The sequence below is a fragment of the Nelumbo nucifera genome, chromosome 6 (assembly GCF_055504915.1).
Source record: "Nelumbo nucifera cultivar China Antique chromosome 6, China Antique-T2T, whole genome shotgun sequence".
Lineage (NCBI taxonomy): Eukaryota > Viridiplantae > Streptophyta > Magnoliopsida > Proteales > Nelumbonaceae > Nelumbo > Nelumbo nucifera.
In genome coordinates, this window is record NC_142654.1 from 30,293,790 (window position 1) to 30,319,502 (window position 25,713).

General features: G+C 37.8%; 1 protein-coding gene across 1 annotated transcript; it reads right to left on the reverse strand.

Moving 5' to 3' along the window:
* Positions 1–869: 869 nt before the first annotated feature.
* Positions 870–24,831, reverse strand: LOC104598456 (peroxisomal acyl-coenzyme A oxidase 1-like). Its single transcript, XM_010260527.3, has 14 exons — positions 24,222–24,831; positions 23,626–23,734; positions 23,376–23,437; positions 18,950–19,159; positions 18,557–18,644; positions 18,307–18,469; positions 16,227–16,425; positions 14,644–14,841; positions 12,055–12,186; positions 9,558–9,678; positions 2,403–2,513; positions 1,846–1,915; positions 1,423–1,606; positions 870–1,318 (listed from the first exon to the last, which is right to left on the reverse strand). The coding sequence occupies exons 1-14, from the start codon at positions 24,357–24,359 to the stop codon at positions 1,109–1,111; spliced, it is 1,995 nt and encodes a 664-aa protein (XP_010258829.1). The 5' UTR covers positions 24,360–24,831; the 3' UTR covers positions 870–1,108.
* Between the last annotated feature and the right edge of the window lie 882 nt (positions 24,832–25,713).

A 25,713-nucleotide genomic window follows, 5' to 3' on the forward strand; every position in this document is an offset into this window, starting at 1 on the left:
CCTCCAGTATCGCATCATATCGGTGGATATGGTACGATATTCATCAATATGGAAGCCTAGTTTGATGAAATTATATATTAATTGATTTTGGATTATTTTTCAACTTCAATAAAAATTGAACATTATAATTATAAAAACTGAAATAAATAATTTAAAATTTTATTTTCTCTAAAAATTTAATAAGAATTAAAAATTACAAAAATTTGTATATTTTATCTACCTTAAATGATTTATATGTTTTATTTTATAGATAATTATATGTTAAAAATGAAAATATATTTATTAATAGAAAATAGAAATTATAATTATAAAAACTGAAATGAAAATTTTAAGACTTAATTTCCCCCAATAATTTAATAAAATTTGAAAATTATATATGCTTTATTATTCAATTATATAAAAAATAAAATAATTATATTTTTAAAATAAAAACATATTATTTAAAAAATAAAATCATTATTTATATAAAAATACTAAATAAATACATTTTTTTATGATGTATACATATTCTAAAGTCCCGGTATTATTGATTAGAATGTTTTTCTTCATATAACCTATTAAAGTGTGCATTTCTTATGTTGTTATACTTTATCCATAGATAATTAAATTATAGATTTAGTGTTATTAATGTATTCATGTGATTTATATGCATTTCCCAAGTGTATCCGTATCTGAATTCTGAACTGTCCAATACGATACCCAATACTGATATTTTGATCTTTATGTCGCACAATCTCGCAATATGGATCATCAAATTGCATCATATATACGGTAAAAGGCATGTGTTTATATATCAGATGAAATGATAAAAGATAATACTGTACTAACTACTAAGTAGTAATATGACACTCGTCTGTAACTATAACACATGAAGCACAAATAAAAGGGACAATCTTTCATTTGGAACAGTCAATTATAGAAATTCTCCAACAATAAGAATCTGTTACAGATAAACTGATAGATGATTCTCTATAAACTTCTGTCCAGAATTTACACATACTCGAACCCCAGTTTGAAGGATCACCCCTATAGCTTTATTAGTTTCATTTATAATATAAGTTAAAATGAAAATATCCGAATGTCTGGTTTGACCATGTAGTAAATACATTCAAAGACGTGCTGCCCGGAGCCGTTGCTTCAGCATTGGCCTAATGTACTCATGGTATCCATCAGGAACAACTGAGTCATTGAGTGGATCTTTCCATGCCTCTTCATACAGTTTTGGATACACATTTCCATCATAGCGACCAAGAACAGAGCCAAGGTAATGGTCAGTGTAGTTAAAAGCATCAACCAAGGCAATGGCATTAGGACGAACCTATTATCAGTATACCATCAAAATGCATTCTGGTTAGAGAAGCAAAAACTACTTAGATGGCACGAAGTGATTCAACCAGAATTGATTCTGTATTTGGTACAAACCTGTGAGTATAGGGATCTGAGCTGATCATTGGCAAGTGATCCTTGCTTGGGGGTGATACACCCTGTTGATAAGAAGTCACCCAGATGTTTGTGAAGCAGGTAAAGGGCATAAATGTAACAGAGCGCCTCTAGCTGTTCTTTCACCCCCTTCCCTGGAATTTCTTGTTGCAACTTTTCAAGGAACCTGACCAATAAAATGATACACAAGTAGGACCTAGCTGTTACTTGCTATCCTTTATGGCAACAAATTTCTAAGATTGAGAGAAACTAATATTGCTCCTGCAATTAATTTCTTAGGGCCCTTCCAGAAGATTCTAGATTTCTCATGCTCCCAAAATTAATTCCCCAAAGTGAGAGAATGGTTATCTTTTGATCTTTTTATAAACATATTGATCAACTGAGATAGAGGAAGAACAAACTTACTTGGAAACAACAATTAATTGGCAGTGAGCAATGGCTGCTTCCACGAGATTGGCAGAGAGCTCTGCAAAGCCTGAATGAAAAGAGATGTTAAGCCGATACATATTCATTTCTCCAAACTCATATTAAAACAGGGGACTGGAAGAAGCATTTTCCTAACTGATCTAATAACACGATATATGAAAAGTGATCCCAAGGCATGTAGGTACAACAGAAAATTCACTCAACTGGATGAGTCTAAAGCCTAACCATCCAGATAACTGAATTCTTTTAGATCGTTAGAAACACTTAAAGAGTTTCCATGGAAAAGAACACCTTCACGTCTTCTTTATTTTCTTGTGTTTTTAATTTTTAATTTCTTTCTGGTGACATATTATATAGCCAATCTGGCCCAGGAAATCTTGGGGGTTTCATCTAATGGATGTATCTTGCACATGTGCCACATCAAACAAACAAGACAGTAGGGAAGATGTTTTCTTTCATTCCAAGTATTCCATCATCCTGAAAAAGAAAGAACTGGAACATTTGATAGGCATTTTTATAAAATATATAGTGGATACCTTCTTCTGGACTCGAAAACTTGCTGAGATTTTGAGCACAGGCAACAGACATCCGAGCAGCTCTTGCCTCAAAAGTCTCTAATATTACATTAGGCTTCAACCAATCCTCAGCTGCAAAATAATATTAAAATGGTTAACCTCAATGTCTCACATAGCCCAACACCTATGATACCCAGATGCTTGTGCAAGGGTGCTGTAATGTCAGACAATTCAGCCAAAGGAATTTCAAGAATTCACAATGATGCAAGATATCAGTCAGCCAGTGTCAGATACATGATCACAAACATGATTGCTGAGAGTGCGTCCACTATACTGATAGCTCTAATTAGAATATGATACTGTGAAATGATTAAGAAAACAACTACACCAGTGTAAACTTGTTTTACACCATCAGTCCCAAGCCTGGATAAAAGAGGAGAGTTGCATCAGGTTGGCAGCCAGCATTAAAACTTCTGCCAAGCACTTGATCATGGATCCTGATTTGAACAGAATTCATGTAGCTGACCCCATGTAATTGGGATAAGGCTTGGATGATGATGATGAAATGATTAATAAAACCTAAGAGCCATTAATTGAAGCATTTTCAGATCATAATTTCCATTTAAAAAATGCAGTGATTTTTTTCATTTATTAGGCAGGCAATGATTATAGACTGATTAAGATTACATGATAATTAATTTTATGCAATAGAAGAAACAATATTAAGTTAATCCACGAATGGAGATGAATGGTGTATCCTTGGTGAGAAAATTTACTGATTATTCACCAATACAATAATCTCTATGGTTCAATCTCAAGCCAGATCATGTAGAACTCCATAAACAACCACAAACAGAACCTGAGTGGAAAGTTGGGTATGCCCAAAAAGTATAATTTTGGATAGCAATGATTGGCAAGCTATCACCTTCCAAAAAGTATAATTTTGATAACGAGTGTGGTAAGTTTACTTTACTCACGCTTTTGGGGTTCTCTAAACTTGGATAGATTGGTTTCGCAGTTCATAGGCTGACACAATTAGTTTCCATGGATGGATGGACACTACCAGAACATTTTGATTTCAATAAGATCCTCGAATGGCGATGATTACAGTCTGTTTCGCTGGTGAAGGGTCTCTTTTCTGAAGTTATTGATGGAGCGCAGATTCTCTTATAATAGAGCAAGTGGGGGGAAGTGAAGATGGGAAGCTTCTGCCTGGTACCGTAGATTGGAGAATGAAGGGAGGGTAAGATGCAATCTTTCTTACAGAGAAGTGGTGGCGGCGGGGGTTTGGCCTACTTTTGGGGAGTCAGAGGTGAAATGGATTAATGGTAATAGGGTGGTAGCAACGGATCCTCAGGGGGTGACTGCGAGAAGAGAGTTTTTGAGGAACTGTTTGGTGGGTAGGTTCCGATGGGGGTGGAGATTAAGGAGGTAGAGAGGTGGGCAAATGGCGTTTGGAGAGAGGTGGGGGGTGTGAGAGTGAAGAAAATGGCGGATGGTCTATTCCACTTTATTTGTCCGTCAAGAGCTGGTGCGGATTGGGTTTTAAGACAAGGTCCATGGCAGATGGGAAGAAACCCCCTTTTGCTGGACTGGTGGGGGGCGAGTGCGGGATGCCATTACCCTGATCCCTTTGAAGTAGGAGAGGACCTGGAGTCATGCTGGATTAGGGTTTACGGCCTGCCACTCCTGCTCTGGTGCCCAAGTGTCATAAGGGCTATTGGGGATGCTTGTGGGGGTTTTATAGAGACAGACGATTCCCAACTGGAGATTGCGACCTGCGAGTGGGTAAGAATGAAAATCCGCGGGGGAAACCAAATTCCAAGCAAGGTTGAAGTGGTCTTCACGGTTCAGATCTGGCAAGAAGTTCTGCCGTTTGTTCGAAGTTGGAGAGGTGGAGAAGGGCTGTCTCGCGATGTCCTTAAAGAAGACAAGGAGAGTTTGAACTGCTCCAAAACGTTAATCCTGGAAGATTTTGGCGAAAGTGAGCTTCCCAGTTTTTCAGTAGCAGAGAGGTATCAGAAGACAGAGACGCGAGTTGCTTCTCCGGTGACCGTAGATAGAGAAGAAGATGCAGGTTTGGGGGTTCTTTTGAGCCATCCGATGTTGGTGACTTCGAACGGTACAGATGGGTTTACCCAGGATCCAGCTGTGAAGGAGATTCAAAATTCAAATCTGAGGGGCAGCGGGCAGGTTTGGGGTACTGAGGCCATTAAAGCCTTAATTAGAGAATTCCTTGCAGAGCTCCAGCTGGCCCCTAGGGAAGTTAGTGCGCCAGAGAATTGTCAGAAGGGCTGTCAGCCTCCCCCACTCGAGTCTCAGTGGGCCCATGGGACTTTGGATGAAGTTAATGGGCCTGGAATGGCTTTATTCAGCCCAACCGACTCTTCAACCTTTGTTCGAAGGACGAAACTGATGCCAGATTTCAGTCCTCGGCTTGGCGGTGGTCTTCAGGGTGTGGGTTCAGGGGAGGCTCGGGATTCTCAGGAACGAAGGGGGACTGCTGCTGGTACGGAGAAGAAGGGCGGAGAGGGAGCTTCAGATCCCGGCGCTGGGGTTGTGAAATCTTGGCCTTCCCAAGCGTTTGCTCTGGTAGGCGAGACTCAGCTAAAGTCCAACCAACTAGTGGTGCTAAGAGAGGAAGAGGAGTTGATGGAGGTGGATCCAATAGCGATGGTGGCTGCAGATCCTCAAATTGCAAGTGGTGAAGGTATTCTTGAGGGTGTTGGGCCACAGGTGGGAGGTAACAAACTGTGTTACGGATAGGTTTGCTGTCACAGTTGAGCAGTCTCAGAAGAATAACAATCTGTTAGTGGATCAGTCGAGCCAGGTAGGGGAGCAGTTTGAAAGTGTTTCTGATTTGTCATGGGTTTCTTCTAAGTTGATGGGATTGGGAAAGTTTCTGAGGATCTCGCTAGAAGGCTTGGAAGAGGAAACAATTAAGTGCTTGGAGGGGGTAGAGAAAAGAATGAGTATGGCCAGGGGGAAAGCTGTAGTAAAGAAGGGGAGCAACAAATCTAAAAGAAGTAGAGAATTGCTACGCTTGACTTGGAACCTTAATGATAAAGTTGGTAAGAGGGGGGGGGGGGGGGGGTGGAGAAAGGCTTAAGTGCCAAGTGTTCTGTTGTTCCTAGTTTGTTATGGAGCTTAAGATCTTATCTTGGAATGTTAGGGGGCTGGGGTCGGGGAGAAGGAAGCTGGTAGCTTGTGACTCTTCGAAAAGTTCAGGTTCAAAAGTGGTATTGATTCAAGAAACTAAATTGGAATATGTGGAGGTCGGAGTGGTTAGAAGTATCTGGGGGGAGGGGTGAGGTTAGGTGGAGGTCGAAGTCAGCAGCTGGTAGTGCAGGGGGGTTACTGAGTATGTGTGACCCGACTGTTTGCAGCTTGATCTCTCATCAGATTGGACTTTTTTCAATTTCTCTTGTCTTGAAACTTGCAAATGGCAATGTGTGTCAGGTTACTAATGTGTATGGTCCTAATGACCGAAGTCAGAGGGAGGAGTTTTGGGAGGAGCTCGTAGTGGCTAGGGGAAGTCTGGATTGCCCGTGGGTTATTGGTGAGGACTTTAATGTCACTCTTTCTGGGGAGGAGAGAAGCTCGGGGGGAAGAAGATCTAGGGATATGGTGCAATTTGCTGATTTTATCAACAGATTTGAGTTTCAAGATTTACCCCTTCATGGCAATAGGTATACTTGGACCAACAAACAAGACCTTCCTACCCTAGTGAGGCTGGATAGGTTTCTGGTTACTTCTAACTGGGAGGATATTTTTCCAGAGTTTAAATTAGAGAATGCTTGGTTTGAAGATGACTCTCTTGTTGAAGTCTGTTTGGGAGGATTTGCAGGTGGGAGGTACCAGTTCATTCATCTTAGCAAAGAAATTGGGAGCCATTAAAGCAAAGCTAAAGATTTGGAAAGTGGAGAAAAGTTTGAATCTAGATACTGAGAAGAAAGCTCTATTGAGTACCATAAAGGAGATTGACACAGCTGAAGAATTAGGTCCTATTGCTGAGGAGCTCAGATTAAAAAGATTTCAGGCTAAGTTGAAGTTTGACAAATTGGCAATGGCAGAAGAAATTAAATGGAGACAAAGAGCAAAGTGGTGTGGCTGAAAGAGGGGGATAGGAATACACATTATTTTCACAAAATGGCAAATGCCAAAGCTAGAGCTTCTGTAATTACCAGGCTGGAGGGAGAGGGCAGGGTAGGTATCACTGAGTCTGATATGAAGCTAGTGGCAACTAGCTTTTACAAGAAGTTGTATAAGGAATCTTGGGCATTCAGACCTTTTCCAAGATCCCTTTCTTTTAACTAGTTGAGTGATGAGCAATCTTCTTTCATTGAGAGACCTTTTTCTGAGGAGGAAATTAAAGAAGCTATCAAGTTGTTGGCTGATGAAAAGTCTCCAGGGCCCGATGGTCTTACAAATCTCTTTTACATTAAATGCTAGGACGTGGTGAGACAGGATATATTGAATGTTTTCCAGGACTTTTTTGAGTCGGGTTCATTGCAGAGAAGTCTGAACACTACCTTTATAACCCTCATTCCAAAGATTGAAGGTGCTGTGAATATTAAGGAGTTTAGGCCAATTAGTCTGTTGCATAGCTTCTATAAAATCCTATCTAAAGTCCTTGCAGAAAGATTGAAAGCAGTTCTTGGTAGGGTTATCTCAAATAACCAAAGTGCTTTTATTCCGGGTAGACAGATGCTAGATTCAGCTCTTATTGCCAATGAGCTCATACATTCCAGGAAAAAAGAAGATTCTCCAGGTTTGATTTGTAAACTTGCTATTGAAAAGGCCTTCAATCATGTTAACTGGAGATGTGTAGACCTTGTGCTTCTTCAGATGTATTTTGGGCAGAAATGGAGGAATTGGATGAAAGTATGTGTCACTTCCCCAAAGTTCTCAGTCTTGGTAAACGGATAGTCTGCAGGCTTCTTTGATAGTTCCAAGGGTCTTAGGCAGGGAGACCCTCTATCTCCTCTGTTATTTATATGTGTAATGGAGATCCTCACTCTTTTCTGCAAGAAGGCTGCTGAGTCGGGGGATTGGGAAGGTTTTGCAATGGTGCCAGGGGGAGAGAAGGTGAACATTCTTCAATTTGCAGATGATACAGTATGTTTTGTGGATGCTTCCCCCTCTCAGGTGGAGCTAATTCTTGGGATTCTCTCTTGGTTTGAAGTGATTACAGGCTTGAAAGTTAATTGGAATAAGAGCCAAATTATCCCAGTTGGACTTGTTTCCAATTTAGCTGAGTGTGTTGGTATTCTGGCTTGTCAGATTGAATCTCTCCCGGTCAAATATTTGGGACTCCCGCTTGGGGTGAGTGGTGGTTCCTCTGCTATTTGGGACCCGGTTATTGAGAGATTGGAAAGGAAGTTGGCTTCTTGGAAGGCTAAATACCTTTCTTTTGGGGGGAGGGTGACTCTGATTAAGAGTACTCTCTCCAATTTACCTACCTACTTCCTATCTCTTTTCTCTATTCCTAAGAAGGTGGCAAATCATATTGAAAAGCTTCAACGGAATTTCCTTTGGAGAGGCTGGGAGGAGGAGAAAAAAGTGCACTTGGTGAGTTGGTAACAAGTCTGTCTTCCCAAATCTGAAGGGGGGTTAGGTATAAGGAAACTGAAATATTTTAACTCTGCTCTCCTATGTAAATGGATTTGGAGATTTGCTGTAGAATCTAATGCTTGGTGGAGATCTCTCATAGCTAGAAAATATGGTGTGAGCTGGGGAAATTGGAGATCTAGGGACCCCCCTCCTAACTGGGGTAACTCTCTGTGGAAGGGGATAAAGAAGCATTTCCCAGAGTTGGCCAGGGGGATCTCAGTCAGGGCTGGTAATGGTAATAGGATCAAATTCTGGAAGGCTTGGTGCTCAGATGTTCCTCTTGCTGAATCCTTCCCTCTCATCTTCCAGTGTGCTTCAGACCAAGAGGCCTCAGTTGCTGAGTGCTATAGTATTTCTGGTGATTCTGTTCTTTGGACTCCCTCTTTCCGTAGAAATCTCTTTGATTGAGAGGTGGATGAGGCAGTGAATCTTTTGACCTGTCTACAGCATCAAGAGATGGACTTTAGTACGGAGGATAAATGGCATTGGAAGTGGAATCCTGATGGGATATTCTCTGTTAAATCTTTGGTGGCTAGGATTGGTAGGAGGGGTGTTCCTGATTTCTCAGTTCAGCAAGTGTGGAATCCTATCAGTCCGACTAAAGCCAGTTTCCTTGTTTGGACTATGGCTCTTAACAAATGCCTTTCCAAGGAAAACCTTGTAAGAAGGGGAATTCAGATTTTGGACCAGTCTTGCAGCTTATGTGAGTGCAGTGCTGAATCTACTGATCATCTGTGTTTACACTGCCCGTTCTCGGCTCAGTTGTGGAACCACCTCCTCAAGTCCTTGAAGGTTTGTTGGGTGATGCCGAGGTCGGTAAAAGAGCTGTTATGCTGCTGGCATATTGTGGGCTGGAGCAAGAAAAAGAAGGCTTTATGGAAAATGATTCCAAATGCTGTAATGTGGTGTATCTGGACTGAGAGAAATAGAAGGGTGTTCAGCAACAAGTTTCTAAGTCTGGAGGACCTAACCCAGAAGTTAGTGGGCAAATTGATTTCTTGGTTGTCCGTGGCAGCAGATTTTAGAAACTGTAATGTATCAGATTTATTTTTTTCCTTGTCTTGATGGCTTGTGTAATCGCTATTTAGATCAGTCAGCCTGTTTTGGGACTGATCTCAGCCTCCAGTGTGTACTTCATTCTCAATAAATATTACTTAACCTTTTCCAAAATATATATATATATATATATATCATTCTGTGTTATTTGAAAAGGACCATGTAAGTCTTCTAGATGGGAAATTAGGTTCTTTTCTTCTGTTTGCTTCACAATTATCGGAAGAAAGAAGAAAAGGGGGAAAAGAGAACATAACTTTGATCCCTAATATGCAACTTAATCACAATTCTTTTATAGATATTGCATCCCTATTCTGTGACTTCCAAACAACAAACTTTCCATGATCTCAAATATAGAAAGCTTTTAGGAGTTTATGGGAAAGGGATTTTCAGATGCACCATAACACTGTCCCCAAGACAAAACATTCTAATTTGACTTCAAATGCAATATCTCGCACCAAATAGAAATTTTAACTGTAAGTACCAGCATTCAGAAACAAGATAATTTACCTCTTTGAACATCGCATTGGCACTGCATCAGATGTTCGATTTTTCCCATGTAAGCTGTTGTTCCAACAGGTTTTTTTCCAGAACCCAGTTGAGAAACAGTCTTCATAAGAAACCTCGCAACCTGCAAGAGATGATCTGAGTACAAACAAGCACATCCTAACAAATACATAGGCATATATTGAACTTCATATATTAGCTAATGTTTTGACACCTAAATACTCTGGCAAGTGTGATACAATAAAACAATTGCATGGGTCTAGGTCCATCATAAATTATAACCTAAGACATTAATATACATATAATGCATAGGGGTGCTCATAAAGAACCGAAAAACCGAATTAGACCGAGAAAACCGAACTGATCGGTTTGGTATTTTTGAAAAGCCGAAGGACTGACTCAGTTTTTGATTAACCTAGAAAAAAAACTGGAGGTTAATCAAACCAACTGATATATATTTATATATATATTATAAATATATTATTTATTTATAATATATGTTATAAATATAAAAAAACAAAAGAAACAAACTGGTCAACTGGTGGTACCGGTTTGTGAAATTGCAAAAACTGGTAGTACCGGTTCAGTTTAAAAAAGTAGCCTATGGTTCGTTTAACCGAACTTTGAGAACCCCTAAAAATGCATATAAAACACAAACAAAAAAATAAAACTTATTTTGATTTTATTCATGTTCATCACATGTGCTACCTACTAGTACAAGGATAATCATTATGATCCTCACAGTGTGCACCGGTCATCTCATCCCTTCTACTGGCAATGCATTCCTAGCCCTAACTGACTGGGTGATGCCTCTGGTGCTGTTACTTTGAAGAAATTAGGGTGCTTAAAAAAGCCTATGCTCTGTATACATTAGCATGGATAACATCATTCAGGTTAGTGTAAATAACAGCTGTAATTGCAGGAGCCAAATAGTCAGATATGGAATTTTTTGAGTTTGCTTTGTATTTTTGTATTTATGACACTGGGAGTATTTTGGTCATTTTACATTCTCTCTATTAGTTCTGGCCATAGAGTTTTATTTATCTATTCATAGCACAGTTTTGTGTAAATTCTTTTTTTTTTTTATGGATGCAAATATGTTCAGAGAGAAAAGTGCCAAGCACCCCAAAGACACAAAATAGCCTGAGATACCTTGCCTTATACATTCCTTTATACAAGCCCAGAGAATTCAGAAACCTTATTGGTAACCCCCCCAATACAATTGCTCCCTGTCCACCCCTTCCTTTGCAAGAGTCCGCCATAGTATTTGCTGTTCTTTGAATCCACTGGAATTCAGTTCTAAATTCTTGTGCAAGCTGTGTCATCTCCCTGAAAATGTGTCTATGTTTCTATAGTCCCTGGTTGTACTACTTGGGCAGCTCACAGCAATTGAGAGTCTCCCTCCACCACTATATTCTTGTAGTTTAATAACTTTCCCAGCTTTAGAACTTGGTGCAGGGCCAACAATTAGAGTTTCCTTGGTCCTGATTATAGTGCTAAAACCACACCATTGTCATCCCTGTGTGTAATTATAGTTAATAGTTAAGTAGCTTAGGAGTAATTTTCTGATGATAGTGACAATTCTGTAATTTAAAATTTTCTTAGTTCTAGTGGGATTGGTCGCCCTTATAATTCTATATCTATGTATAAAGTGTGAAGGATTGGAAGGATGAATAAATTATGTTTAGTTGAGTTTATAGATTATTCTATGCGTGGTGAATGATTCTCATGCCCTAGAGTGATTCTAGGCACCCTGTCGAGTAATGCTAGATTTTCTCTCCATCTTCTCTATGGTTCTATCAGTGTTGCATGGACATGTATATGAGAACTAGAATCTGATGTGTACCCAGGATTATGACCCAGCAAGACTTACGGGCATGTCTATAATCTATAAACAAGCATAAACTATTAGATGCTCCAAATTTGGTCACCCTTATAACTATCCATTCTAAACCTAAACCTATTTAAAAAGTTTCATTTGAAAAAAAAAATCAAACCTATATTGACTTTTCTCAACTCAAAAATTTTTCACAGTTATCCAATACAAACCTACAATTCTTGTAGTTAAGCCCAGAGACCCATCCTAATTCCTAACCAGACTGAACTATACCTCTAGTCCTAAAATCACCCCTAAACCTTTTTTTTTATGAATATCACCCCTAAACCCTTTCCTAGTTAATTAATACCTTTGTAGACTCACCCTTAGGTCATAGTCATCCTACAGCAATTTGGCATCAGAGCTGCCAATCCTACGTGGCTATATCATCTCTCCAACAAAAAGTTGAGGCAGTGCCACCATACCATCTCACATAACAAGAGAGCAGGACTGCAGGGTAATGCTACAACAGATCCAGTCTTTCAATGCAAAGTGCAAATACAACAGGGAAAAAAGAAGAGATGGGAATGTAAATATCTACTTTCCAGTATTCAAGCGTAGCTGGCTATACAGGTTTTATGTTTTTAAGCTATCAACATAATTTTACCACTATCATCTGCTAACCTGTAAAAGCAGAACAATGTTGTCTCCTTCATATGTACAGGCAGGGACATATACAGCAAATAATTCTGGAAGCCCACTGCTACATAGATACCCATGGCCTCCACACAGTTTTCTACATTCTTCAATGCCATCCTGTAACCAAAGCAGATGAGGTTGTCAATAGAAAATAACATCTAGATCAAGAAGTTGCAGCTTATTGACCATATTTAAATCCTCAAATGTTGCGACAGAGGATATAAAAATTGGAAAAAAAAGGTCAGAGGTTCATGGGAATGTATTGGGATTTGAAATGCAAGTGCCCACGACAACAACATCACATGGCTAGGCAGAGGACAGCCAAATGACAAACAAAGAGATATGAAAGTGTGAATCATGCTTGACACTAAAGCAATGTATTTAGTTGCCAAACAAGGGAAATGGAATTTAATAATAGATTTTGAATTAAGGCATCATAGCACTTCCCAAAACTTGATAGAATTAAAGACTATCCACAGAAGATATAGAATCATTAATTAATGACAACTAAAGTAACATCATAATGATGTAAAACTGATGGGGGGTCTCAATGTTGATGTGGTTACCAAAGAAATACACATTAGTGCAGAGAAATAACTTGTATTTATATTGAGTAGGTCTATGAAAATAGAAAGAATATTAACTGAGGAACATGGCTAAAATGCTTCAAATGCCTATGTCTAAGGAAAAAATTAAATGAAGGAAAGCAGTTTCTCGCATCATTTAAACTTGGGTTCTTCTTGAGTTCATTCATGGAACATGCCCTAGAAATTTGTTCAATCTAATTATAACCTAGACTTCGGGAACTTTGCATATTTTGCATGTAAAATTCCTGTCTGTTAATTTAAATATCCTATCAATCACCACATTAAGGAGGTGAGGTGCAGTTATCAAGCCAACGGTACAAGCAAATTCCTCTGGCTGTTAAACCATAATAGGAATATCTCTTTTAAAAAAACCATTTCTACTGAATGAAAGTGGAAACAGAAGATGAAAGTTCATTTTAATTCATCAGTGTGGCTGCTCCAAGCACAATTAAGATTTGTCAATAAAATGCTTAATATAGGGGGCATTTCTTGATGTGATGGTAAAATACACAAATAGCTTAATTATTGAAGAGTTTTGACCATTGGATCGTAGTTTTCAAGGCGCCAAGGCGAGGCTGGGCATCAGGGAAGCGCCTAGGCGTCGCCTAGGCAATGGATTTTTTTATATAAAAAACATAGATCCTAGGGTAGTTCCCTAGGTACCATAGCCATATTTCCTTAATAATTATTCATAACTTTCATAAGAAAAGTATAGAGTTCATGTTAAAGTATAGAAAATCAACATATTCATGAGAAGAAAAAAAAAGAAGGAAAAGAAAAATCGAAAAAATATAGGGGCTCAACCCTTATTCTTGTTCTAGGAAAAGAAGAAAAGAAAAAGTAGTGGTGGTAGTAGTAGTAGTAGTAGTAGACAAAATTTTAAGTTCTTCCTTACTTATTGGTTCAGGTTTTAAAGTCTTTGAGGGTTCAATGCAGCACTTAGCAATTTGTATTGATTAAATCCTAACAAATAAGAAAATAATAAAAACAAATTAGTATATAAACACACAAGATGAATATTTTAGTTTAATAGTTCCTATTCTATAATTATAATGTCAAAAAATAAAGAATAAAAAGTATTTTACAATACATAGTACAAAATTGCTTGGATATTAGGCGAGGTGAGCCTCAAAGGGCGCCGCCTTGTTGCCTAGGCGTCGCCTAGCGAAGAAAGCATAAATAATGCACTGGCATGAAGATTTATATGATATAGTCCACTAACTTAGCTTAAATACAAGATAACAATGGGTGCAACCGTGCAAGTTAGGTACCCAACTGGAAGAATTTACACAATTACACTGTATCAGACCTGGGCCCTGGGAAAGTCCATTCAAATTTAATAAATGCCAAGCCTGATCCACCCAAGTTGCAGCCTTGGGTGTTTGGGACATTATTCCCATGTTGATTGTGCTTGAGCTCCAGAACATGACAGGATGCATGACCATGCTGGGTGACTTAATGGGTGTTTGGGACAGTGGTTCCATTCCCATTTAGAGTCCATGTAAGCGCCTTCTAGGTGTTTTGACCTCATAGAACCAAAATCATGTTTAGTTGGGAAGATTTAACTTTAAACGTTTGTTCCACCCTTTACATCAGGTTATGTGCATGGGGGTGTTGGGGACATGTCTTTTTGGCATTTCCCCCAACAGGGGGGGTAGTTTCAACTTCAGTTGTCTTATATGGAACTAAAGTGTTTTAAACTAAAATAAATAATTGTGCATTGTGTTATGTACAAAAAACACCTTACTTTCCCAGTTTCCAATGATATATTGTTCAGGTAAACAGATGAACTTCTTGGCTTACCTTTCTCAATGCATTCTTTATTACGTACACAACAGGTCAGTTTCATAAATAAACAATAAACACCCGCTTGAAGTCCTAGATGCCATAACCATTCTGAGAGAAGTGGAGAACATATCCCAGAAAAATGGGGAAAGTAATAAAAAAGGAAAGTAATGTAATCATAGGAAAGCTAAGATTTACATACAGCAGTGGAAGAAGTAGTCAATGACTTCAAACCAGCAGTGCATGCATGTGCTTCAGGCAATGTCGAGAAATCATTGGCTTGCAATCTCTGGCTCACATCCGTGTACAACCACTTCAGCCATTCGCCAACAAACCTAAAAGCATATGCTGAAGCTAACAATGGAAAGAGTCTGCTTTGCTGAGTCTTGTAATCAATCACCTGGAGATCAATGGGTAGAAAACAAGAAAAGGCATTACAAACCATCACAAAAACACAAAAAGATATCTTGTGAACACTCAGAACAAGAGCAAAAAAGAGACCAGAAATTCAATAAAAATGCAAAAAATATATATATATATATTAAACATAATATTAATAAAAAATATAAACTTAGATTTTAAAATAATTGTTTTAAAAACCTATGATCTAAAATTAAAATCAAACATATAAAACATTCTTCAAGCATGTAAAACCCACAATCTCTTTTTTTCCTCAATTGCATTACTTCAAGTAGCTAATGTGATGTAAAGCATATTACATTCCTGATTCAACGAACTGCCTTTGTGCCACACCCCTCAAGGCAAGCTCAAATAAGTCCATGTTAGGTTCTTAAGTTCTTAGTTCTCACACAAAAAATAATCATTTTATAATTTTAATTGCTTTAAATGAAGATATTTTATTAGGATGAAATGAATGAACACCATTATCAAATAGGGGGTTCTCGGAGGCGTAAGGCACATCAGGCGCATGCCTAGGCACACCAGGCATGTGCCTTTTGAAAGGGCTGCGCCTAGGACCTATGTGCCCCACCTACTGGAACCACCCTCAACTGGGTTAGGAGATCAGAAAATGGGTTAGCTGGTTATATGGCTAAACAGGGAGTGCATAGAGATCAATTGTTTTGGGCTCAGTTGTAACTGCTGTTATTGAATTTATGGTGTCTGGATACCTATCCAGAAAACTTGTAATCTTTTTTTCCTTAATCAATGAGATAATCACTTATCAAAAAAAAAAAAAAGATGGAGCTTTTCTGGAGGAACACCAGTGAAACCATAGGACTGAGAAATATTTGATTATAAGCCATAACTTATCTTCATCAGAGTCATCAAAGATAACAAAAAACTTTGACTATGAAATAGATATCTATCATTGTTTACTCATGGATGAGATATTTTAGGATTTCTCCCTAGATAACCACTAAGGTGAGTGTGCAACCTATGGACTGGAATCCCACACCTGATGCCTCAATCGATACAATAGAAATCCTCGATGGAAAGAATGTGGTGGATCCAAAGGTTGCAATCAAATCATCACAGCTATCGTTAAATAGCCAGTGGTCCAGGAAAAATCATGTAATGGATCATTAGGGTCATCAGTGTGTTCAGTTTTTTGGATCAGGTGAAGGTCAGGATCAGTATCTTGTTAATTGGACACTAACAATAGGATACATTACACCTAAATATGGGTTTTCTATCCAAGGCAATCACTAATAGAAACAGAGTAGAAGTTATAAGACTCCATGCCACCTATATATCGGTTAAGCCCTTACTTTATAAGCAAAAGCTGAAGTTTCATTATGATTTCAACATTGCCTCCTGGATTACCTGGGTCTCAAGCCCACCATCCTGTGAACCAAATTGTCTTCGGACAGCACTATACCTTGTTGCAATACAAACTGCTCGTGACAAAGCACAGGAAGCATCAGATACAATAGTTTGACGTACATAAACCATAGTCCCATAAACTAGCTGCCTTGGAACATCAGATTGCACATATTTCCCTTCCCTTGTAACCTGAGAAACCCTGGAACAGTTGAGAAAAACTTCAGCATGCTTTTTTTTTCCTTAATCAGTAAAAAGTCAAAGCTTTATTAAGTATTATGTTAAAGAAAGATATACAAAACAGAAATGTGTCAAACACCCCTACTTTGGGCTAGCACCTGCTACCCTCCTTTTTGAATTTTACTTTTTACAAGTTCACTACCTTGGGGAATCAAAATCTAATTGAACTGATTTCAGATTATTCCTTGTTTTTCCAAGGCATCAACCATACTGTTGGCTGATCCCAGTGCCCAGTTGTAAATTGTTCTCAATTCCATATCCAACTGTTTTGCCTCTCTCATGACATGTCTTTATTTTCAATTATTTGCAAATTGGAGAGGAACAACGAAATTTTATCAATTAATTGCAAACTGTACAAAGTATAAGGTGGGAGAGGGTAATAGGGTGTGGTTCTGTGAAGACAAGTGGTTTGGGGTTGGGAAGTTGTGTGGATTATGTCCAAGATCATATCCATTAAATGATTAGAACATTGCAGCTAAGGGACTCTTTTGAAATCAGAAATAATCAGATTGCTTGGCACCCATTTTTCAGGAAACCATTGCTAGAGAGAGATTGAGGAATGGATTGATCTGTTTGAATGTTTAGAAGGAACACAAGTATTGCCATCGTCAGAAGATGCTACATGGTGGAAAGAATCTACTAATGGTGTTTTTATGGTGAAGACTTTTTATGCTTCCATGATTAGAACTCTTATTAAGTAGCCTGCAGTATCAGATAGCAAGAAGGCAAAAACTTTCTAGAGTTCAATTCCATTTGGCAATCAATTGGGGTATATGGAAAGAAAGAAACAGGAGTTTTAGAAGGAAAGAGCAGAGATAATAAGAACTGTGGCTCATATTGGGTCATTCGTTAAGAAATGGCTGCAAACATCCTGAATTTAAAGACCTATCTCATTCATCTTTTGGGACTTATCTATGACCAGAATTAGAATTAGATGATGAAATGATAGCATAAATATGTAATTGATGTTTGTATTTTAATCAAGATGAGAATGTTGATGGCTGAGTTTTTTTTTTCTTTTTTTTATCAGTAACAATGAAAATTTTATTAAATAAACAGAAGAAAATGTAATTGTACTATTTCAATTTTCGTTTTAAAAAAACTGCATTTACTTTATAATTAAAAAACATATCATGCTTCCAAGAGAGTACTATCATTTTTAAGTCAGCCCACAATTACAAAAAGTCCCCTTCTACCACTAAATTCCTGTAAGTTAGGGAATTGGCTAATCTTATCCCTGGTAGGATTACCACCACTCTTATTGAATCATCATGGGTCTCCATCAAAATTTCTGAAAACTACTGTTCTTGAATTTCCTAGGCACCCCAAACCACAATCCACAACCATCAAAGTTTAATTTGATGACATTAGAAGCAGGAAACCATGACGTGTAATCGTGTATGAGAAACTTCAGCACAGATAGTGTCCTATATATCAACTCCAGGGTTATTCAACTCAAACATAACACATTAGACTGGCCACCTCAACAGTGCCCTTGTCCATGTGAGCTGCAGCATAGCCCCCAGTCCCAGCATTGAAGTTTTCCTCTATGGATGGGCAATAATTAATAACTTATTTTATCGGTATCAGCAATTAATAATTAAATGTTATCAAATAAAAATGGGAGACGAAAATAGCTCTCCAATTGTCATAACGAGCCCAAACAAGCAGATCACTTTGGACTTAAAAGCCATGCCAATGCAATAGTATGATTTCAACAGTTCGTTTAAACAATAAATGTAATTCTTTTATATTGTCTATTAAGGAAAATGTTTAATTACAGATAGATACACACATAATATATCCAAAGCAACACACAGAGAAGGGAAGAAAGAGAACAAACCGCATCAACATTTGGTTCCTTGGGATGCGAACATGATCAAACCGCAGAACACCATTATCCATAGTGTTGTATGCTCCATTTCCAAATTTCACTCCAATATCACCAACAGTAATGCCCAGAAGAGGTGAGTGGTCATCCAAGCTCCTTAGCTGAACTATAAAACCTGTACAGAAGAAAATTTTAAATAAATAATTCAACCAGAAGAAAACACTTTACATATGGTGCTCTCTCACTGAGTCTTGAAAGTTACCATGCACCCCATGATCTTGACCATCTGTTATGAGGCGAGCATACACAACAGCATGTGTAGAAATTTTACCCAGTCCACCGGGCCACCACTGTTGACAAAATTCATTAAAATAATTTGTAAAAGCTTTAAGGATAAATAGAAAGTCAGTCTTTAAAAATAACTGTTATAACAAAAAGTGGCATCAATAAGAGGATCTAAAATAACTATCTTTTAGAATGTAAAAACATGCAGTGCTGATATGGCAGTATGCGTGGAACATTATAGGCAAGAAAGTAGTGCACAGCTATATCATCCATGGGTCATCCTTATTTTCTTAGACTTGGGTAACTTAGACTTTTTTAAACCCACAATTTCTTGAAAATTAAATACAGATTCTCATTAAGAGTTGGCTACCTTGCTTGAAGTTAGGGTAGGACTGTGGATAACAAACTCATCAGTATTAGGATCAAATGTTGCAGTAGTTTCAAGTCCTTGAACATTGGAGCCATGACCAAGTTCAGTTTGTGCATAACATCCAATTATTTGCATCTTGTATGCTAATGGTAACCACTTCTGTTGCTGCTCCTCGGTGCCTTGCCCTTTTATGGCAGGTACAAACATGCCCTACAGAGAAAATCAGCAAATCAATAATACTGGAAAAATAAAATTAAGTGTTTCTTTTGGAGATAAATACAGGGGAAAGTAAAATTAAGCATCAATATCAAGTTCATACTTTTAACCCCAAATGTGTAACAGAAGTTAGAAAATATGGAATACTGCAATACATGGAAGGAAATTAAATCCAAACACCACAAAAGCACTAAAATGCTGGTAGAGGAATTTTTTTGTTGGAAATATGGTACCTTAAGGCACAACTCTACCAGAAACCAAGTCTATTATTTGCAGCTTCCCATTGGAAACCCCTGGGAACCGGAGAAACCCAGAGACAAAGAGACTAGTGGGAGAGGTGATACGGAATCTTCCAGAATCCCACAGACAGCAAGACAAATTCTTCAATTCCCACATGTGAGTCAACCACATGCAAGCGAAATTCTGTTCAACTGTCACGTGTCAAGAACATCGCACATGGATAACGAATAACAATCTCTTAGCCTTCACCCAGATACCAAATGCTGAATTCTCGGCATTCGGCCATATGCACCTTTCGTTTCAAGTATATACCATAGATAAGAAGAGAAGTTTGATCCTTTCATCATCCACTGGGAACAACACAGTTTTGGCCATGCAGAATACAACAAGAAGTTGGTCATTGACAAATTTGATCTTAACCACAACCTTAGGAGTGGAAATAGGGAAAGCATCTCATTCTAAATAGAAATGTGGTTAACAAATGTGATTTGAATAATATAAATCTAGATCTATCCAACAGATATTTGAAGCCAGTAATTTTGCTCTTTTTTATTGGTAATTGTCCACTTTATTAATTAGCCATAAAAAGGAACAGTTACTAGCTGCAGTGAAAATTGCACTTCGGACTTCTACATAACCTATTTTTAGTACTTAATACCAACTATTCATCTCATGACTCCAGAAAGTGCACCCATAATCAATCCTAGTCTTTACTTTCAATTCAAATGCTCACTATAAAAATTCCATCATCATCAATCCAACTGTATGGGATCAGCTACATTAATCCTATTTTCCATTCCATTCTGTTTAGTGTCATATCCATCAATAAATCATGAGCACTTAAATCATTTCTTGCTACTTCAATCCATGTCCTTTTTAGTCTTCCACTAGCCCTTCTAGCCCCCTCCAACTTGCAACAGACCACTTCTTCAAAGTTGTTACTCTATGTTGTTAGGGGCCTTTTGGTCTTTATTTAGCCTATTATTCTTCTCCTTATGCATACATGGGTATAATTGTAATTTTACACCGCTTAAAATATTAGTACGTCCTTCGGCCGACAGGTTAGAGAGGACTACACTATCTCTTCTTCTTCCCCTTCATATCTGTTATTTCTCTCCTTTCTATTTATTTTTCTCATTTATTAGAAGTTACAAATCAAACTACAAAAATGTCATATATCACAACAATGTACTATTAAAATGTCTGAATCCAACCTCTTTGTTACTAATTACAAGATAAATTCAGGGTACAGCATCATAATTCCATCATATGGTTTCTAGGGTTGACTTTCAGACATTTTCATTTTATCAATCAAGATTTTTTTTTTCGTTTATAAATTTCTATATTATATATTCATATTGTCCACAGGACCACAATACATCATTAACCTGTTCTGTATTGTATCATGTTATCTTCCCAGCAAATTTATATTCATGAACTTCCAATATTTCAGTAATAAAAAGTTTTTATTATTATCTATCAAAGCAAAGGACTTCTGAATTATCTAGAGTCTGAAAACCTAATTCCTAACCCCTATTCCAATATACAACCCAAAATAATGCTTAAAGAAGCATACTTCCATCAAAACATTGAACTGATTTGATTGAGTGTTTGCTTTCTCACAGAAATTTAACTTGTTTTTTTGATAAGTAATTTTATTGTTATTAGAAAAGCAATATATACAACAATATAAACATCCCAAGGAGAGTGAGATTCACCTCATTCAATTAAAAAAAAAAACAGAAAAAGCATTACAACTGAAGTCTTCATAGTTATCAAGGCGACGCCTAGGCAACAAGTCGCCCTTGGAGGCTCGCCTTACCCAGTCGCCAAGCAGTTTTGTATATTGTCTTATAAAATACTTTTATGTTGCTATTTTTCTGAGATTATAATTATAAAATAGACATTATTAAACATTTATAAACTAATTTCTTTTTATTATTTTCTTATTTGTTAAGGTTTAATCAACACAAACATTGCTAACTGCTGTTGAACCCTCAAAGACTTCAAAATCAGAAGCAGTAAGTAAGGGAAGAACTTAAAATTTTGTCTAATCAACATATTTTTTCTTCCATGTCTTCTTCTTCTTCCACCTTTTCTTTTCTTCTTTTCCTATAACAAAAATAGGGGTTCAGCCCCTATATTTTTTGAATTTTCTTTTCTTCTTTTTCTTCTCATAAATATGTTGATTTTCTAGATTTAAACATGAAGTTTATAATTTTCTTACGACAATTATGGATAGTTATTAAGGATGGTCATGGAACCTAGGGAACTACCGTAGGGTATGTGCTTTTTACTTAAAAAATCCATTGCCTAGGCAATGCCTAGGCGCCCCCTGTTGCCTAGCCTTGCCTTGGCGCCTTGAAAACTATGCTCCTAATGGACCCAGATTACCAAGGTCACTGCCATCAAAGTTTAGCTTGATGAAGTCTTCAGATGGAGGTGACCAAGGAACACATATCATCCTCTTTCTTGAAGAATTCCTTGCCACCTTACCCCAGTTTCTCCATGTGTCATCAAAGGAGAGGTGTGAAAAGATGTCCATTGTTCTAGCTCAATGTATCACCCTAGTCATAGCACAATCCTTCACAATTTCCTCACTCCTTTCCTTCTCAAGAAAAAATCCTGCATTCTGTTCTTCCAAAATGGATCATATTTCATAACACCACTACCCTTGTGCACCTCCACAAAACTCTCGCAGAAATTTAACTTTCACATGTTTTGATCCTTTGGGAGCTGAAGTAAGCCAAGGTTAAGGGAGTTGCATATGAGAGAGATAAAGTTTCCTGATGGGCTTCTTTTGTCAACAATTTTCTTTGTTTGCACAAAGAAGCAACTCTTAGACTTAAATCTGCATTCTCATACTTGTCAGACTGAGAAATTACCACTGCACAAAGCAATGACCCCTTAGTAAATGTAGAAAAATGATGAATAAGGAAAAAAAAAAGAGTAAATGCAGAACAGCACAAAAAATAAGGTACCCTCATTGACCCCCATTTATGGATCTTATCCATGTTTCATGAGATTAAAAGCCTCCTTTGCATGTAATCTGGGTTACCCTTATTAGCATCCATTTGATACAAGTAGCAAGACCTATAGATTATGGTCTGAAGTCTGTCTTTTAGCATTTTAAACTTGTATATTTAATTATTTTACCTTTTTCTGCCGACTAAAGAAAAAGACAAATGCCAAGATAAGGGCTTCTTCACAACCCTCTCTCTCAAGCTTTTATTTACTATCAGATGATGGTGGTAATTTTTAATGGCGTTTGTAAAAGCATGTAAAATTCTCATTGATAAAAAAATAATAATAAAAGCATGTAAAATTCTGAGAAGCAAAGACAAGTCAGCATCATATTATTCCCTCAAAAATTATCATCCAGCTGCTTCTAATCATGGATAACCAGGTTTCCTTTTCCATTGGTTTTTTCCTTCTCCCTTTTTCTAAGTCCAAAACCATATGAAATTTCTTTGAAACCAAATAATTTGAGTTACATTTTATTCCAAGAAGGATAGTTCACCATCCCTTCCTTTAGGTCATTTGTCTCTGGCACAGAACCAGAAATTTGTCCGACCTGCCTTGGCAGATTGATTTATAAAAGAATAGAACTCTTTAAATGGTTCTGTCTTGCTTTGTGCCACTGCCACATTGGATCAATTCCTGTGCTGACCCGAAGAACTTTCCCGGTCCCAATTTGAACAGTCCTAATTGTCCAATCAGGTGCCGGTACTCTTTTTTTTATGAATGAGGTGCCAGTACTCTTTAGTCTTTATATTCTCTTATATGAAGAAACACCCCCTAAATTGCAATTGCAAATTATGCATGGCATATGATAGGGCTCATCTCAATAAGGACACATATTGATATTTTTTGAGGGATCTGGGATGTGTACTGAGGTTCATAAATAGATAAGCAACATAGAATAACTGCAATATTTATACCCATAAAAGTACAAGTGCAAGTTACTCACCCAATGCAGATCAGTAAAAGCAGGTTCGTCCACATAAAACCTTAACCTGGATGCCTCTTCTTCTGTTGTTGTAGAACTCCAATAGTTAGATAGTACAACCAATATGAAAAACAAATTAATCAACAGAAATTTGTATATGCCTGAAGAAATTTTAACTCTCAAAACCAATGGAGACCACCACTAAAGAACGCAAAATTAAAAGCTTACATAACATTTAAATGCCCCATCAATGTGGAAAGAAGGAAATTACCAGAAAGGCGGAGCTCAATGATCCTTTTCCATGCATGAGTCGCTTTTCTTAGAGTGTTCTTAAACAACTCCTTCCGACTAAGCATAGGTCTATTATCTTTGCGAAAGACCTAATCATCAAAGAAGGCACCACAGAGATCAGATTACAAAGTATCATTGGACCTACACATAAGCCCATAAAAAGAACCACAGTAGAAATAGTAGTAATCATAAAATATTAAAAGGAAAAACAAAAGCACAAAACTGTCTTGTTGTAGTGGGCAATGCAGATTCATGAAATTATTAAGCTACTAATTTTCTCCGTTGATCAATAAAGCTACAATTGAATGTTCCGAAACAACAAAACCAAATCTGCTTCATGGAACCAGTCTCAAATTACAAAAATTCAGCAGCCAGATTTCTCTTACTTCTTCAAACACAGCCCAAGCTAACAAACTAAAGCTCCCTTCACATCGAGAAAAATTAAAAGAATGCATTGTCTCCAAAAAAATACCAGGAATAGGGGGAAAACATATCTAAAATTGTTCAAACTCAAACCAAAGACAAAAGAAACGATGCCCGGATGCAAAGTTGTGCCAAAAAACGTGGAAAACTTACAGGATCGCTAGCAACAAGCCTAGCCATACGGTCTGAGACTTCGTATGCGTGCTTAGAGCCGGCCCAAACGATCTTCATAGCTTCAACATCGAACTCGGCGTTGTTCCTCTCATGAGCTAGGTGGTCAACTTCCTCCATCTTCGATCAAATTCAACAAAACGAAAAATCAAACCACCCAATAACGAGAAGAGAACGTACTGCTCAACAGCCTTCCCTTCCTCCCTCTACCCCCTTTTATATGCTTTCCTCCCAGAAACTGACAATTCCACAGTCCACAGGTTTTAGGTTTCCCCCCCAACTTTTCTTCCCCTTCATTAAAATTAAACAAGAGCAGAATCTGAAAGTATCCACACAACTAATGAAACTTCAACTCCCAATCTCCCATAATACCCCTAAAGGATACTTGGATATGGAACGAACACAGGGTCGTCGCAAAAGGGATAGGTTGGGATTTGTTCAAAATGGACGGGACTTTATTGAACTATCGGAATATCTTTCCTCCAATTTTGCTTTTGTTTTTGGGGTCAGAGTGGAGATCCCTGATATTAGAATTTTCAGCAATGGGGAAAACCCGCATTGGACCAGTGAGTGTGAACCGCTCGATGTGATCGGTGCCACATGCATTGAGAACATCTCTCATAAATAATAAGATATAAGTACGGGAGATATTCCCATACAAGGTCCTCAGATACACATCTCCCGTACATATTAATTATTATTCATGAATCATCTCCCATAATCACTAATTATTATTCACCAGAGATTTTTCCAATGCACAGTGGACGTGCATGTTCTAATTTTGCTTTTGTTTTCGGGGTCAGAGTGGAGATCCCTGAGATAGAATTTTCAGCAATGGGGGAAACCCGCATTGGACCAGTGAGTGCGAGACCGCTCGATGTGATTAGTGCCACCGTGCATTGAGAATATCTCTCATAAATAATAAGACATAAGTACGGGAGATATTCCCATACATGATGATGGAATGTGTCCGTGAGGTCAATGTGAGGTTGTAGACTCCTCATCAGACTCCCCATCACTTTTAATTGAGATTGGATCTGCTCCTCACACCTGGTGCCTCACAGGTCCTCACATACACATCCTACCATGTATTGGGAACATCTCCCTTCAATGGGTTCTTCCCCTTCAATCCCTCCACGAGGGTCTTCCACTTTGGTCTCTCTAACATTAAAAACCTTAGCCTAACCGATTTCCCCTTGTTCAGTGGTTACATTCTCCAAATCACCCTACAAAATATATAAAATTACATCATCAATCAATTGAGCCAACATTACCTTGACTGCCATCGTACCCAAGAAATTCATGCTCAGGTATCTGATCATTTAAATTCACTTGGAGGGTACTAATTGATGATGGGTTCCCCCACCAACTTATTTGGGAGTGCACCTTGTTGTGTTATATGTTGGGTTTGACACATTGTGGTCTATATACATGTCAAGAAATCCACCCTTGGATGCATAGCTCAACAACCCAA

Bases quoted from the DNA above. Each gene is read 5' to 3' on its own strand.
- LOC104598456 (XM_010260527.3), bottom strand. From the start codon at position 24,359: ATGGAGGAAGTTGACCACCTAGCTCATGAGAGGAACAACGCCGAGTTC. The intron at 18,645-18,949 runs GTAGCCAACTCT...TTTTGTCAACAG, and splicing joins CTACCCTAACTTCAAGCAAG to TGGTGGCCCGGTGGACTGGG. The intron at 1,916-2,402 runs GTATCCACTATA...CTTTTCATTCAG, and splicing joins GTTTTCGAGTCCAGAAGAAG to GCTTTGCAGAGCTCTCTGCC.